The sequence below is a fragment of the Bombus huntii genome, chromosome 6 (genome assembly GCF_024542735.1).
Source record: "Bombus huntii isolate Logan2020A chromosome 6, iyBomHunt1.1, whole genome shotgun sequence".
Lineage (NCBI taxonomy): Eukaryota > Metazoa > Arthropoda > Insecta > Hymenoptera > Apidae > Bombus > Bombus huntii.
The window spans coordinates 1,025,697-1,042,275 of NC_066243.1; the positions used below are offsets into that span (position 1 = coordinate 1,025,697).

Genomic DNA, 16,579 nt, shown 5'->3' on the forward strand with positions numbered 1-16,579 from the left:
ACGAAGTACTTCAACGCTGGTACAATTGCTTTCAGGTGGGCCTAAAATAAAAATCTAATGGATTTAAATGTGAGGAGGTCCTGCACGACGTATCCTATTAGGAGGAAATAGTAAAGGTAAGCAGTTGGACTATCGAAGCACAAAGATGACTATAGCTTTGAAACAAGGTCCAATGAGATGTATGTTCGTATGAACGTTTCTCGTTGTTTTTGTGCCACACTTGTCCTCTCCCGAAGTGGATCCTACACATTACGACACAGCTTTTATTAACAAGCCATTTAGATATTTAGCGAGTCTACTTTTTTTTTATTATTATTATTATTTAATTTCTACTTTACAATTTGTCCAGTTGGACATTTGGCAAATTTAGTCTCCACGTGTAGCACTAATTCTATGTTTAAGATTACTATTCGTGTTGTATACTAATCTCCCACGAAGCGTATATTTGCAATAAACGTCTTGCGACAACGTGATAAACGTAACGTCAGCTTCGGATACTTACAGTTGATCAAGTTTCAATGCATCAACAGGTACTCGATTCTTTTTGGAAAAATAGGGATAGCGTGTAAGATGGAAGAGAAAGATCAATAAAAAGGCACACCTATATAACCGGAAAGAGTTACATCCTTCTATCTAGAGACACCTTGGGTCTTCAGATAATAAGGTACTTTGGTATGCCATAGAGCTGGTTCTGGAAGTGGATCGACCCTTTCAAGAGCAATCTCATAAATACGAAGTTTTACGTATCCGTTCGAGTGCTTTATAAAACAAAAAGGAGAAGGAAACACAAAAATAAAAAGAAATTGGATAGCAAAATATGTATTGTATCGATTCAGTTGCAAATGCCTTTTCCATACGCTATGTGTTTATGGTCAACTGTTTGAAATTCAGATTTTCTCCCCTCTAAACAAGGGAACTCGCTACGTAATTAATAACTCGTCTCTGTATCGGTATTTTGTAAGATAAATTTCACAATTTTAAAACAATCTTATAAAACGACAAAAATAAAGAAAGTAGCTGGACGTGAAAATCGATCTAGTTGCGAATATCTTTTCCACGTTCGTGTTGCTCGAATTTAACGTTCTTTTCATCCTGGTCAAAGAAACTTACTTCTAACATTGATCAAACTTTTATAATTGTTAATTGAAGATTTGGAATCTTCGTTTATCAAGTATCTATATATTACGTATTATAATAAAAGTCTGACAAGTAGTAGAGATCAATCCTTTTTTTAATCGCTCATTTAACTTTCGTATCTGTATCATTAAATTTTTTCTTGTATTTGTTATTATTTGGTTTCTAGCGAACGTGTCTAAATTTTCTAGTTAATTCGTCCAAAACTCTCTTATCGAGGTTTAGATAAAATATTTAAAAATATATAATTGTCAGTTCGCGACTTGTCTATAAATCTTGAACCCCAGCGATGATCGCTGACAATTAGTCCTGTAGCTTTCACAGTCTAAATTCTCACGATTCACGCGCTTACTCTTCGCACTGGTACATTTAACGCTGTTTCCCCTAACTCTGAAGCTTCCAGGAAAGAGCCGTGTCCAGAAAGAAAAGAATTCCGACGTTTCGCCAGCTTTGCAGCTGGCTTCGTCAGTGTGTCGCACTGACACAAGGTGTACGCGTTGAGAAGCACTCTTCCCAGACTTTCTTTTTTAAAACAGTGTTCCCAGACTTGCTTTCGTGGAACAGTGTTTATTTTACACCAGTGTCACTGTAACACTCTGATAAAGTCAACCGCGATACTGTCGGAATTCTTTTCCTTCTGAACACGTCCGTTTCCCGGAAGCATCAAACAGTGTTACACGAGACAGTGTTAAACATAGCGTTGCTGAGTGTGAATAGCGAAATTTCTGGAAGTGTTCCAGTGCGTTCGTGTGCCGTATCGTTGAATGCGCATATTTGTGTGTGCAGCTTTAAGTATTAACGACCTAGTATATGGGCGACGTAGACCTTGAATATTATTCTGAAATATGATGCCAAATGCTGTTCGCCTCAGGTTACACCATAGCTTGCTCCAACGTTCGCGAATTACGATTTCGCACAAGCTGACACCACAATTCCGTACCTGCGTGTTGCGACTGGAACTAAATAAAAAAAAAAAAAAAAACAAGGACCACCATGGCAGGAACGGTGAACGTGTTGTATAGAGAATGAAAAATTATTCGAGTCAGCTTGACTATTTCCTTTTTTCTAACATTCTAAAATGAATACAATTGCGCTGTTCTTCAGTGAAATTTCCCATGGTTTCGTACAAAAGTTTTAATTCAAATACGCAATACTATTACCTTTTTCAACTTTTCTCGTCAGTAGCATGATGATTGTTATTGGTTACATTATCCCATTGTTTCGTATACAAATTTTAACTAGTGTATGCAATAGCACTACATTTTTCAACTGTTCTTCTCAGCAGTATGATGCGTGTTATTAGTTAGGTTGCTTGCTGGCCTGTGCGTGTTTTGAATTGAGTTTCTATGGTTTTTGTATGAAGATTTTGTCTTTCTTTTTTCACTAAAAAATTGTTTATTCCTTAACAAATTTTGCAATAATTGCAAGATGTACACTGCGTACTTAAATATTGCTTTCATCGCGCTTCGATGTTTGTAATTTAATATAATTGATATACAGGGTGGTTGATGACTGGTGGTACGAGCGGAAAAGATTTTTTTTTTTTAATTTTTCCATCGAGACAACGATCTACAGTGAGATCCGTTATAACGTACCGCACGCGTACCGAGCGAAAATTCAAAGTCGATTTTCTCGAAAACAAAGCCTCAAACGAAAAATTTTTATTCTATATTTTCGACTTCCTTTTTCGCGTAGAATCATCCCTTTCCGCTTGTACCGCCAGTTACCAACCACCCTGTATAATGAATATTGTAATGAATTTTCTTAATATATTCTTATTTGAAAATAAATTACCCATATTTTGAATAACTTGTCGTTGCCTATTTCATATATGAAACATTATAATATAAAAGCACTGTAATTTGATACTGTATGCAAAAACAGTTGCAGATCGCAGTTCCTTCGACAGTACGATTTCTTTGCGTGTCCTATAATGCCTTTAAAATAAAACCGAGAATCCTCTGCAATAAGATTGGATTTTCTCGTCCATTAGAAGCAACGTGAAGAGAAGTAACAAAACTTAAATTTGTTTCAGGAGATTTCAACAAGAAGTAAATACGAGACTATTTACATATCAATATAGTTTTTATACCGTACATATCCATTTCGATGTAAAGAAGCGAATTGACTGAAGATTTACAATTTTTTGCGAAATAAAACCTGTTTCATCGTTTAAGGCTCTTACGTCGTCTGAAATACAAGAAACAGCTGCATTTACAGATACGCGTAGATTTTTATTTCACTATCTTTGAACGTAGTAGGAAACATGAGTTTGCCAGCGATTTGTATGTCAACGAACGGACCACGGATGTCGATGCAAAATGCAAATAGAGAAATGAAATCTAGATACGAATCGATTATGCGATTAAAGTATAATCCAAGGAATAGATAGATTTGTATTGTATTCTTTATTGCAGTATAGATTATCATCTATTACAATTTGCCAACTATATGCTGTATCGGTGGATGATTTACATATTCTCTTATCTTACTTTTCTTTGTTTTCTATGCTTACAGGATGCTTATCCTAAATTCATATAGTTAATTAAGTTCACATTTACCTTTGTGCTTGATCCTACATTTACTTAATTAAATTTTCACATACTTAGCTTACATGCCTATTAGTGGACATTTACATCATAGAACACTTATTTATTTACATTCACAGAACACTTATTTATTAAAATGCTATATTTACTTCTTGCACTTGTTAAAAACATTACAAAGTAATACTCTTATAATCCATGGTTTAGATTTACAACTATTTGATATTATATGTGCACGTAAACAAAAGTGCGTTCTGTATCCTCCTGTATCCCTGAATTTCTTTTATTTATCCCTGTAGAATCCTTTTATCTTCATTGTTTCTTGTATGTAGTAAAATATTCTTCTTGCATAGTCTTCAGTTTGTATTACCAGTATCTCTTCCATTGTTTCTTTTCCCTTCAAGTACAATGCTCTTATTTGTTCATATAAAGGACATTGCAATAATATGTGCTCTATGTTTTCTTCTTTGCACCTGTTGCACAATCTGCATAGTTGCTCTTTCTTTATTCTTTGGTTGTATCCTTCTTCCTTGCAATAGAACGTTTTCTTCCCAGCTAGTCTCCACCAAGCTGTTGTTCTTGTTGCCCTCAGTGGTATTTTAACATTTAAGTACTCTTCTTTCCTTTCTATATTTCCTTTCTTTAATTTCTCATACCTTTTGCTATATGATGATTCATCCACTCTTTCAGTGTCCATTCTCTTCTTTTCTTCTTTTATTATCTTCCATATATTAGGTTGTGCGAAAAGTTTCTTTCCTTTTATAAAGAAATAATGGACGCACAATGTTTGATATTAGTTTTATATTAATTAGAACGTAATAATAGAAATATAACGAAATGGATCATACCTAATTCAATAAAATAATATAAAACAGAAATTGTTGTTCATCTATTATCGCTTTATGAAACGAAAGAAACTTTTCGAACAACCCAATACTCTCTGTATTTGTTTCAAGCTCTTCTGCATTTTGCACTTTCCACGGCCTTCCACCTTCTGCTTTATTCAATAATTCCTCGAGTTTCGTGCACCAGTTGTATTTCCTATTTCTTGAATAAATACATTATAGTCGACCCTCGTAGTCTCTTATCCGATACTTTACTCTTTACGCCTACGCAGTTTCGTTCCCACTGTTTCAGAGTCTCTTTCATTCAAATTGGACAACCTACATAGGCATTCCGAGGACACATTTTGATTACGTTCATTCGAAATCTTGAGCAGCTTGCAGCCTCCTAATATCAAGTGTTTAATTCTCTCTCGTATCTCACTCACTTTACAAAAGATCCTCGACAATATACAGGGTGGTTGGTAACTGGTGGTACAAGCGGAAAGGAGGTGATTCTACGCGAAAAAAGAAGTCGAAAATATAGAACAACAATTTTTCGTTTGAGGCTTTGTTTTCGAGACAATCGACTTTGAATTTTTGCTGGGTACGCGTGCACTTTATCGCGTCTCGTTATAACGGATCTCACTGTAGATCGTTGTCTCGATGGAAAAATTAAAAAAAAAATTTTATTCTATATTTTCGACTTCTTTTTTCGCGTAGAATCACCCCCTTTCCGCTCGTACCACCAGTTACCAACCACCCTCTATAATTTTATAGCCTGCCATATGTTTATCACGTGTACTCAACATGTACTGTTGAATGTTGAATGATATCTGATCAAGAAGATTACTTTTTCCTTTCTAATGTTCCTTCCAGTAAAAACCATCCTCTGTAATTTCTGAAATCATATATCTAACGATTAAAATTTTGTTTTATCTACCGCGTACTTCAATTACTTTCACACTCGAGTTTCTTTTACGCTTTAAAGTGCAGTTTCATGAAATAGTTGAGCAGAAAGAAGCAGAGAGCTTATTCACAAATTTCAGAACCCAATGGGTGCTACACCTTAAGGCTTATTCGCACGTAGCTACAGTGGTTTCACTTTCATAAAGGTGGCCGCTGGACACAGTGGAATGCAACGGTACTTGAAGCAGTAATAGTAGTAGTAGTAGTAGTAGTAGTAGTAGTAGTAGTAGTAGTAGTAGTAATGTACCGCTCGCTCCTCTTCAGAATTAGCATTGTACATTAAAAACTGGCTACCGTGTCGCGCAGTATATGCTAAGTGCACGCGTGATGTCTCACTGGAGTGTTATGTACATTCAAAGAATGTTAACGCTCTGGCAGAATATATGTAAATGCAGCAACCGCTAATTGCAAGTCTCAGTACTTTTACTTGTAAACGATCGGACAGAGGAAGAGAGACAGAGAGAGAGAGAGAATTACATGTTCTTTCTGCGTACAAAAAGTGATATTATTTTAACTGTGCCATTCCTTGCAATGATCGCAGATTATTGGAAAAAGCTAATGGTCGGAATAATTGAAAAACGTTGATAGCGCGATACGTCGCTTGAGAAATATTTAAATTAGATCAGTAAAACGTTTCTCTCTTTATCGAATAAGAGTATTAAAAATATTGAATGACTCCGAAAATTTAACAGAACGATATGCATTCCAATAATCGTACAAGCAGTAATGATAGGAATATTCGTTTTAATACTGTTTCAATTTAATACTTTAGTCTTTGATATCTTGTTTAACCGATATATCAGTTTAATTTTAATCGAGTAAGTGGCTTAGCTCGTTAAGTACTGACCAATGGTTTATCATAATGTTAGTACATTATTTGCTGTACATTAATGTTAATGCATCTATTTCTTTGTGTTTCATAAAATCGTAAAGCCTAGATGCAGGAAATAATGACGATAAAAATACCAGGAGAATCTTAATAATTTTCTTTCGTTTCAAAGTTCATATCCCGACAACAGGTAATGCAAAAGACACGAGTGTGCAGAGATGTGAAAATATCTGGATGTTAGCTACAGGAGTATCTAATAAAAAATAGAATAAAAACCGCGTTTAAAGATTTTAATATCACCTTTACACAAATCATAAAGAATATAACCTAACAAACACGAAGATGGTACCCCGCTGGGGATAGCCACCCACATGATAATCAAACAGCTAAAAAATTCTACCAAATGTCCAAATTGGACAAATTGCGAGTGTGAAATATTAAATAAAAAAAACCTTTACACAACGTTTTAGGGTCATCGTCAGGTGAAACAGATAAAGCACAGTATGTTTCTCTCGATACCATGAAACATTTTTTTCTATCATCACGAATAAGAGAGTAATTAAAAGTGACAAAGTTATAGTCTATAATTATAATTAGAAGCTATACTTCCGTATAAAAATAATTATTATACATGTCGGAGATGAAAGGACGTCGGAGCCTCCCTTTTGGAATATTGAAAGAAACCCTAATACCCTAGTCCAGACTTTTACTATAGCTACACTTAAGTAATAAAACTAAAAAAAAAAATAGTTGGGCTCAAGGTTTATGACGACGGGCTTGGACTCGAAGTGACATAACGAGTCACTAAAAAACGTAGCCACGGGAGGGGCGCGTACTTAACAGAGGTATGGAATAATTATATAGCTCTCCTTAAAAATAAAGATCGACCCGAGAGGTGGGGAGAGGACTATATAAGGACAGTTCCATTTGGGCTCAGGCAGAGTCTATTCAGACCAGTTCATTCGGACAATTTTTACTTGTACGTTGAGTCATACGTGTATCACATCGCATTCGTCATCCCGTTGACAGTGGATTCGTTATCGAACCTAAATTCATTGTCATCAACATCTCGACCATTCGATCGCCGCTATTACTTGTAGCCTCTTATAATAACCGCATTTGTATCAATAAACATCAGCTATAACCGCGAAGATTCGTCAAACGCCCAAAATTCCAACATTAACCCGACATACGATTATAAGTTACATTTCGATGTAAGTTGTGCATGCACAAGTCGAACGAACGAATGCTACAACATCGTCGTATTATGTACGTACCCAGGAAGAATGTTAATATATCAACTGACCAGATGCTGTGTTCACTGGTTGTGAACACAAGTTGCAGCAACAAAATACACGTTAACCACGACTGAAATGCGGTCTATGGTTAACCAAAGAATCTTTTTGCGGTAAATCAACCTACGAAATTCGTTCCATCATTGACAATATATCCGCGTGGTTAATATCCACGGTTGCTAACAAATTCTCAAACCGAAATTGATATCCGACTGGAAGGATGGAAATCGCCTTGTTTAATCCGCCAATGGCCTAGTCAGACCCAGTTCGTATTTTGTATTCGTAGTTTATACAGGTATATTAAAATTTAAAAATTGTAAAAATTAAAAAAATAACGTCAATCTACAGTGAAATCCGTGATAAAGTGCACGCGTACCGAGCGAAAATTCAAAGTCGATTTTCTCGAAAACAAAGTCTCGAACGAAATATTGTTATTCTATATTTTCTACTTCTTTTTTCGCGTAGAATCACCCCCTTTCCGCTCGTACCACCAATTACCAGCCACCCTGTATAGATTTCGATTACATTTCATTCTATCCAACCGATACTGACGCATACGCTGTCAGGGACGTACAATCGTAGGGAAAATTCACTGTAGTGGTACCGGCAGATTTTTGCGAGTATCTCTCAAACCAAATCCGAGCGACGGTTACACGTATAGGAAAAAAATTATTCGGAATCATAACCCCGGCAACATACTCAAAATCACCGAAATCGGCAAGATGATTAAGATATGGATAATTAGCCTATGAATGATATTTATTCCACACAACATATATACGTATTACGACACGAGTATAAAAGTACGTATTATAATACACAGACCTGCTTGAAATAAATATAATGATTTCCACGTACTATGTGGCGTTGACAAGTATCACGTTGATGTCACATCAAGATAAACACGTCACGGTTGTCCGAGGGTTAATGAACTAATTAGAGCAAAAATGCTGGAGGTTGAGTCGAGGATGAAAGCAGCGTCCATCCGTCGTATTTCCTCGAACTGAAGCAGCGTAAAATCGGCTTAAGTTTCGATTGACCTTATTGATACTTTAATGTGCAGCTCGCGATCCAATAAACAGCCGATACGTTATCTAGGAGGAAAACGTGGGCGCGCGTTGAAATTGTCAGCTTCTAAATCACACGTGGCAAAAGGTGGCGTGGCACGGTTACCATAACCCTGTTATCGTAATTATTGATTTCACCGTGACTGCAGCCTGTCATTATGCGCGATGCCATTAACCTCGGTGGCATGACACGCTCGCGTGTACCTGTTTGCGTGCCGCGTCATTACATAGCTCGGTGACCACGGTTTAAATTAAGGATATGATATTTCTTATGAAATATTATTTAACATTCGACGAATAACAAAATAAATTTCTCATTTAATTAATAGCATTAACTGACCAGGGTGGTTCGCTAAATTGGAATTCGCCTCGAGCCGATCAGCATTAATTAGAATGCTGTTTTTCGCAGCTTCTTCGGGTCCGTACGAGACATGGATTCTCAGGAATGAGCTACGCCGAGGCTCCAGCGGCTCTTTATAAAAACTGTTCGACGCGATATACGAACATAATAAAACAGTTAAATACTATATACCGAGAATCACAGTGGTCGTCGCTTTCTTCTTTTATGCGTGTCCGTGGCTACCCTTTACTCGGCGGATAGCGTTAAACCAGTCCACAACGAAAGATCTTAATTAGGATTGCAAGGTTTCACGGAATGCGGACGATGTATCGAGAATCGTCGTTACACTTACACTCGGCTACGTTACCATATCTTTGCACGTAAGATCGTACCTGCTTAGTTAATTCGCATGGAAATGACTTTTTAGCATTTCTATATGAAATATTATTGTATTTCGTTGGTGTTCGAAGTATCGGGTCATCCGAAAAGTTTCTTTCGTTTTATAAGGAAATAATGGATGCACAACATTTTTCGTTTTATATTATTTTATCGATTTACGTATGATCCATTTTGTTCTATCAAGATAAAGATTACAACGTTCGACAAATTAGGTTTCATGTTTGTATAAAAATACATTGTTGTGAGAGACGTGTCTGTAAAAGAAAGACACTTTTCGGACAACCTAATAATTTGGTAGAGCTCGTAGTAGAGTTTATTACGAGCATGAGATGATACTTCAGTTCATATAAAAATGATCCTTGACGATCGTTCTTCGTCGTGAAACACTGTACCGAATATAGAGATGTTTAAGCAAACATTTGAAACTAAAATTGCAGGGTAGTTTTTTATAATTTCCACGCTCGTTCGCCTTCTGTTATAAATAACAATAAACAAACGTTTTAGCATAGGAGGACAATCGTGAGTAACTGGTAGATGTTGAGCTGATCGGTTCGTATCTTCTGTATTGTCTATAACATGGTTATAATATTCGTTGCAGACCGTTAGAATTTATTTTTCGTATCTGATGGACACTGATCGTGAACGTAGAATTGTATAATGATTATAATTCATCGTGTATTTATTCGATTGGAAATAATTGAATACGCAGGGGTTCGCAGATAGCATCCGCTAAAGAAGAAATAATTACCCACGCAAGCAGACACGAGAACAAACTCTCATCTTTTAATCAATCGGCAAAAACGCTTTGGGTAGAAAGTGGAGTAAAGAGGAAACTCAAGAGATTCCAACCAACAGACCTCCTAACGCGATTTAGTTGAGTTTAACTCAGCACTCAGTAAACATAAATAGCTAACAATAATCAAGTACTCAGTACGGCTATGAGCTACCGAACAAGTATCCGCATATCAACGTTCCACGCAAGGTTTATTTATTGTCGTAATAGTATATAAACAACCTGGAAATTAAAAAAGAGAAGAAGAAATATTTCACGATACGTTACCATTGCCATTGCTTTAAATTCCACTTAAATTAACTGTAACAAAGTTCGTAACTATTTCCTGAATAACATACGAGTCTCGTCATTCTTCTTAATTTTTATCAGTTGTAGCTATTTATCAGTTGTAGCTATCGCTATTTTCTCTGACACCTCCAACGAAGTGAAATAGAATATTACGATCTTGAAATGGCCTTGGATTCCAAAATATGGTATCGATCATCGGAATATTAACGTGGAAAAATGATACATCAGGTCTGTAAGTATGAAACCGGAATTCGCCTATAGATGGTCCTAGCTGATAATGTAGTTATCACTAAACTGCATCATTGATGCCAAAAGTCTTTGTTGACATCTCACAAACATTTTCGACTCAGAACAATACAAGTTTCATACAACAGCGTAGTTTGTAATAGCGTTGAACATGTCAAATTTTGTGCCTGGAAACTACGATTTGCAGACAGCATTGAATTTTTGTTACCATTTGAAGAAAACTGCTGCAGAATCGCATCGAATGCTCGTCGAAGCTTACGGTGAGCATGCTCTTGGTAAATCACAGTGCTTTGAGTGGTTTAAAAAATTCAGAAGTGGCAATTTTGACGCGAGGAACGAAGAACGTGGGAGACCACCGAAAAGGTTTCGAGACAGCGAATTGCAAGCACCGTTGGACGAGGATGACGCTCAAACGCAACAACAACTCGCTGATCGATTAAACGTGACACGAGAAGCCGTCTCCATGCATTTGAAAGCCATGGGAAAGATCCAGAAGGTGGGAAAATGGGTTCCACACGAACCGAATGAAAGACAGCAGGAAAACCGAAAAACCACATGCGAAATGCTGCTCGCCAGATACAATAGAAAGTCATTTCTCCACCGAATTGTGACTGGCGATGAAAAGTGGATATATTTTGAGAATCCTAAGCGTAAAAGATCATGGGTAGCTCGAGGCGAACCACCGACATCAACTACAAGACCAAATCGCTATGGACGGAAGACAATGCTCTGTGTTTGGTGGGATCAGAAGGATGTGATCTATTACGAGCTGTTAAAACCTGGCGAAACCGTTAATGCCGAGCGCTACCGACGACAAATGATCGATTTGAATCGAGCTTTGTGTGAAAAACGGCCAGAATATCAAAAAAGGCGACACAAAGTAATTTTGCTTTGTGATAATGCACCATCGCATACAGCAAAACCGGTCAAGGAACCGATCGAAGCGTTCAGTTGGGAAATACTTTCGCACGCGGCTTACTCACCAGACTTGGCTCCGTCCGATTACTATTTATTTGCATCGATGGGACACGCATTTTCTGACCAGCACTTCGCTTCTTACGAAAATGTACGAAAATGGCTCGATGACTGGTTTGCCTCAAAAGAGCGACAGTTTTTTTGGCGTGGCATCCACCAATTGCCAGACAGGTGGGAAAAATGTATAGCTAGCGATGGGCAATACTTCGAATAAAATATTTTTAATCATTTTCATACAGTAAACGTGTATTTTTTATACAAAAATTCCGGTTTCATATTAACATACCTTATATATTTTTTAAATGAATGCAATAAATGACTGCAATATTTATCGTAGCAAATTTAGCGACCATAAACGCGTTACAAATGGAATGTAAATATGAGGAACATAACTTGCGCAGGGTCTGGATTACATCAAGGCATTCAGAAACAACGTATATTTCCTCATATACTTTTAGAAAATGGGAACATTCGCGTTGCGAAATAACGATAAACAAATGCATTGCTGGCGCTGCTAAAACTGTTTCAGTGTCTCGGTTCGTCCTTAGATAGCTAAAAATGTATTCGTATAATAAAAAGATTGATATACTCTACATGTTCGATGAACGTAACGTTGCAGTTGTGTGCGCGCGCTACGAGATATCCAGAGAGACGTAAAAGATATTTTATAACGTTGAAAAGACTTTAAGAACTCGTGGGAAGATTGCAAGAAGAAAAGAAATAGATCTAATCTGATTACAAATGCTGACGATGCTTTTTTAGTGTTTATTCATTTTGAAAAAAATCCACTAACTTATATTCACGTTGTTACTGTTGGCACTGGATTATCTCGAGGTTCTGTTAATAGGATTACAAAGGAGAATTGTGAGCATTCTTACAAAATGTCTATAGTACAACATTTATAGCACGATGGCTAGTCCTTGTTTTCTATGAACGTTTATTACCAGAAGAAATAAATTACAAATACATTGAACGTTCAGTTGCTGCAACACTCATCCAATTCGTATTAAATTATACAGTGAATCTGCAGGCTTATGAAAGGCCATTCAAAACGTCGAACATAAGAGAATACGATGAAACAAACTACTTGTATCAAACTATATGAAACGAACTACAGTGAATACGAATGAACATAAATTGCATCGCAAATCACAGGTGGCAACTGCGAACTAAACGTGTCAGAACAAATAAATAAAATAGAACAAACAGTAATATAAAAGCAAGTTGGACAGTATACAAACTCGAAGAAGGAGATTAAAGAATTAAACCGAAAATCAAAGATGAAAACTAGGATGGAAAGGGTCTGGCATGATTAGTTGCTGCACATGAAAGTACTTTGCAAGCGTCAAACAACATTCTGTAACTTTTATGCAAACGAAAAATTAACATGTCGTTCCATCTAAAAAATTTTCATTTTTTATTTCTCCTTCTCCAAGGAATTTGTTATGCTCCAAATAATTAACTGTGGTATCCCATTTAATTAAAAACAGCAAGTCTGCAGCAGAGTCAGAAAAGGTAGTTTGCAATGCTTTATGCGATTCATCTTGTGTATTAGTTTCTATGCACATGAGATTTCAAATTAAACAAGACACTTCGTTGTACTCGTGAAAAAGTCACGCATCACTTATTGTTTCTCTATCTTATCTGGTTATTGTTGTTATTTATTATGTGATCCTAAGTCCTAGGTGTCACAGAATGGGACTTGGCTTTCCATTAAATTAGGTTGTTATATATTTTGTGTGTCTAAACTGTTGCGGATCTATTATTTCTACATTTTCTTTCTAAAATTTCTAAAATTTCTTTTATTTATAAAACGAAAGAAACTTTTGGGATAATATAATATATCAAATATAATATATCATACCTCTTTGGCCTGACACTCTTACTTCGTATATTGCACATTAGTGTCCTATTCTGTGGATGTCACTCGATATCTACTCTTATCGCTAACATTCTACTTATGCCTTCTATTTATGTTCTGCTAGTATGGACTCCTCAGTAAGGCTCTCACCTAACAGACCTATACCTTAGACACAATGTGAGAAGAGAGAAAGTGAGTGTTTCGTCCAAGATCTGCTAGTATGGACTCTTCTCTACTTATGTTCAAATTAATGGCTAAACCTACTTATTCGATTCTAATGTAAACTACTCCAAACTAAAGTACCTCGATCTAGAAACTATAGATTAAGCACCTTTCTTCCCAGTCTTTATTCACAGTTTTCTTCGCCAGTTCACAGGCGCTTCTTTTCCTTCTTCGCTTGGTAATTCTTATCTCTATCTTATCTAATTATTCATTTATGTTTATTTTATCAAGATCAGCCAATTGACTAAACAATAATTTGGGCATAGTAAGATAAGATGAAGTTGATCATTCTTCCACTCTGTACAATTTTCTCACTCAAATTTTACTTAACACGCATTTAGAAGTTTCAGAATTGTGCAATTTATCTCAAACAGATTATCGGAAAATTATCAAAATTGCTACTGACGTAATTTATTCCCATTCAAAGATACAACGAACGATTGTACTTACATTACGCGTTGCGTCAAATAATTTTCTGCATAGAATTCGTTCAATAATGAAACAGGATAGCGTTTAATAAACGCTCGCGCGTCAAATACAGAACGAAACATTTTTTCCCCGTCCTACGTTTGCGCGACTGACGAGAAGGCTAAAGTTGTCGAAAGTTTCTTGACGAGCGAGTTCTCTAACGTTCGCCAAGCCTTCCGCAATTGATCCTGCTACATACTTGTGAACTTCTGGAACTGGCTGCGAAAACTAAATAGAAAGTTAAGTTCAATTTCCGGTTCGGCGTTCTCCAACTTGGAATTCTGTTGAGGACAGCGGTACGTCGTGACATGACGTAGGGCAAATTTAGCAAATGAATTGCGTCGAATGGCAACACGAACAAATTACGAGTCGAGAGTTCCAGCTCCTCTATGTTGGAGGAATTTCGTTAGAACTGGTCTTCAACTGGAAGATTACTACCCGAACTCTGTCTGTCAACTAGCTGGTTGGTTGCGGATATAAGGAGACGAAGGCAAGAGCACTCTTGCCGAGTCTTCAACACGTTCTACGACTAGTACGACGTCAGAGGCTTTGAATTGTTAATTTTGATTACCTTCGCGCCTCGTCGTACTTTGCTCCTGCCACTTGTCTAATGTACCGCCATTTGTGCCAGAGTTGAGTCACGTCTCTGGGTTTCAAGGTTGTTACCGCCATTTCCGGAGAGTCGTTAACGCTCTCCGCTATGTACCTCTTCATATATTCCGATTCCTCGCTCACCCTCTTTCTCTCTGTTTTACTGCTCCGCTTTTAAAGCTTCTGCGAGAAGTGGGTCATTTTACGGTACTATAAAACGTAACCTATATATCAGCCACTTATTTGGTAAATCGGTTCACGTAGCTCTTGTTCAACTATGTTAGCCAAATTGGGGTTCGTTAATGGATCATAAATATACAGCTGGTATGATACTATGGAAATAATAATAATCATTTTTAATAGCATTTATATTTCTTTTAAAAAGTCACGCGTTAATACAAATGATTTCGATACGGACGCGGGGTAGCAACTGCTTCAAGTAGACAAAATTGATGAGATTATACAGGGTGGTTGGTAACTGGTGGTACAAGCGGAAAGAGGGTGATTCTACGCGAAAAAGAAGTCGAAAATATAGAATAAAAATCTTTTTTTAATGTTTTTTTTAATTTTTTAAAAAATCTACAGTGAGATCCGTTATAACGAGACGCGATAAAGTGCACGCGTACCGACCGAAAATTCAAAGTCGATTTTCTCGAAAACAAAGCCTCAAACGAAAAATTTTTATTTTGTATTTTCGACTTCTTTTTTCACGTAGAATCACCCCCTTTCCGCTTGTACCACCAGTTACCAACCACTCTGTATATCGTTCAAGTGCTTTAGCACCAAACTTTCAAAAATTCCAAAAGTTGAACACTTTGGTCTGTGAAAACATTCTTACTCTAACTCCAAACTACCTCTTTTATTATTTATTCTATTATTATTATCTATTATTATTTATTAAACCCTACCTCTAATCTTTTATCGAGTACTTGGAATTTTTTAATCATTTTTCTCTAATTTAATAACGGTTAATATTGTTAATAATTAAAATATCGCTTCGTATTTTATGCAATTGTTGTCAATTGAGAGTATGCTATGTTTAATTCGATAGTACTTAAGTTGACAGCATACACCTGTAACTAATTGCTATGCATGGAATTGATACTTGTTTGGTATTCATACAGATTCATCTTAATTACGTAATAAACGTTGTAAATATTTCAGTGAATAACTACAGAAAATTTATTCGCACACATTAAATGCACTCATTATTTGCACAATATTAAAATGACCTTCAGTTTTCAAAATGATTACAAGTGACTTGCTGATTTTTCACTTTAAACAAATAAATAAATAAAATAAGTCTTCCAAAAATACACGTGTATAATATACAAATATATAATTTGATAAATGCGTAAATTAGTTCATAAATATGTCATTAATTACGTTTTATAATTTGGCGCTGCCTTTACTAATTAATACAAACTTCTTGTTTCAGTTACTGCAAATCATCCACCTCAAAGACCATGGATTCCATTGACGAGACCGAATAGGACGAGACCAACATGTAAGTTACAATGCGTTTAATAAATTTATTACATATGGAAATTAATCTGAGAAATATAAATGATTTTCTGAAGAAACTTGATCATTTCCAAGATCGAACCTAATTTGTTGGAAGTATTAAATATTATTTGAAATGCACGTGTGCTATCTAGAAAAACAGCGATATTAACTTGTTAGCAAGTTTCTTCTTGTAAGAATTTTGTCTATGAAAACTGTCTATTAAAACCGA

General features: G+C 36.2%; 1 protein-coding gene across 5 annotated transcripts in view; it reads left to right on the forward strand.

Annotated features, from left to right (window-relative positions):
• LOC126866468 (CCR4-NOT transcription complex subunit 6-like) overlaps positions 1-16,579 on the forward strand; it is a 516,829-nt gene that overhangs the window by 467,103 nt on the left and 33,147 nt on the right. For 4 of the 5 annotated variants that reach the window (XM_050620071.1, XM_050620068.1, XM_050620069.1 and 1 more), the window contains exon 2: positions 16,283-16,351. Coding sequence is in view for 2 of the 5 variants with exons in the window: in XM_050620069.1 (XP_050476026.1) it covers positions 16,283-16,351 (69 nt within the window). In the remaining 3 variants the exon portion in view is untranslated. Of the gene's footprint in view, positions 1-33; positions 117-16,282; positions 16,352-16,579 lie in introns of those variants that run through there. The other variant, XM_050620070.1, reaches the window with a different exon arrangement.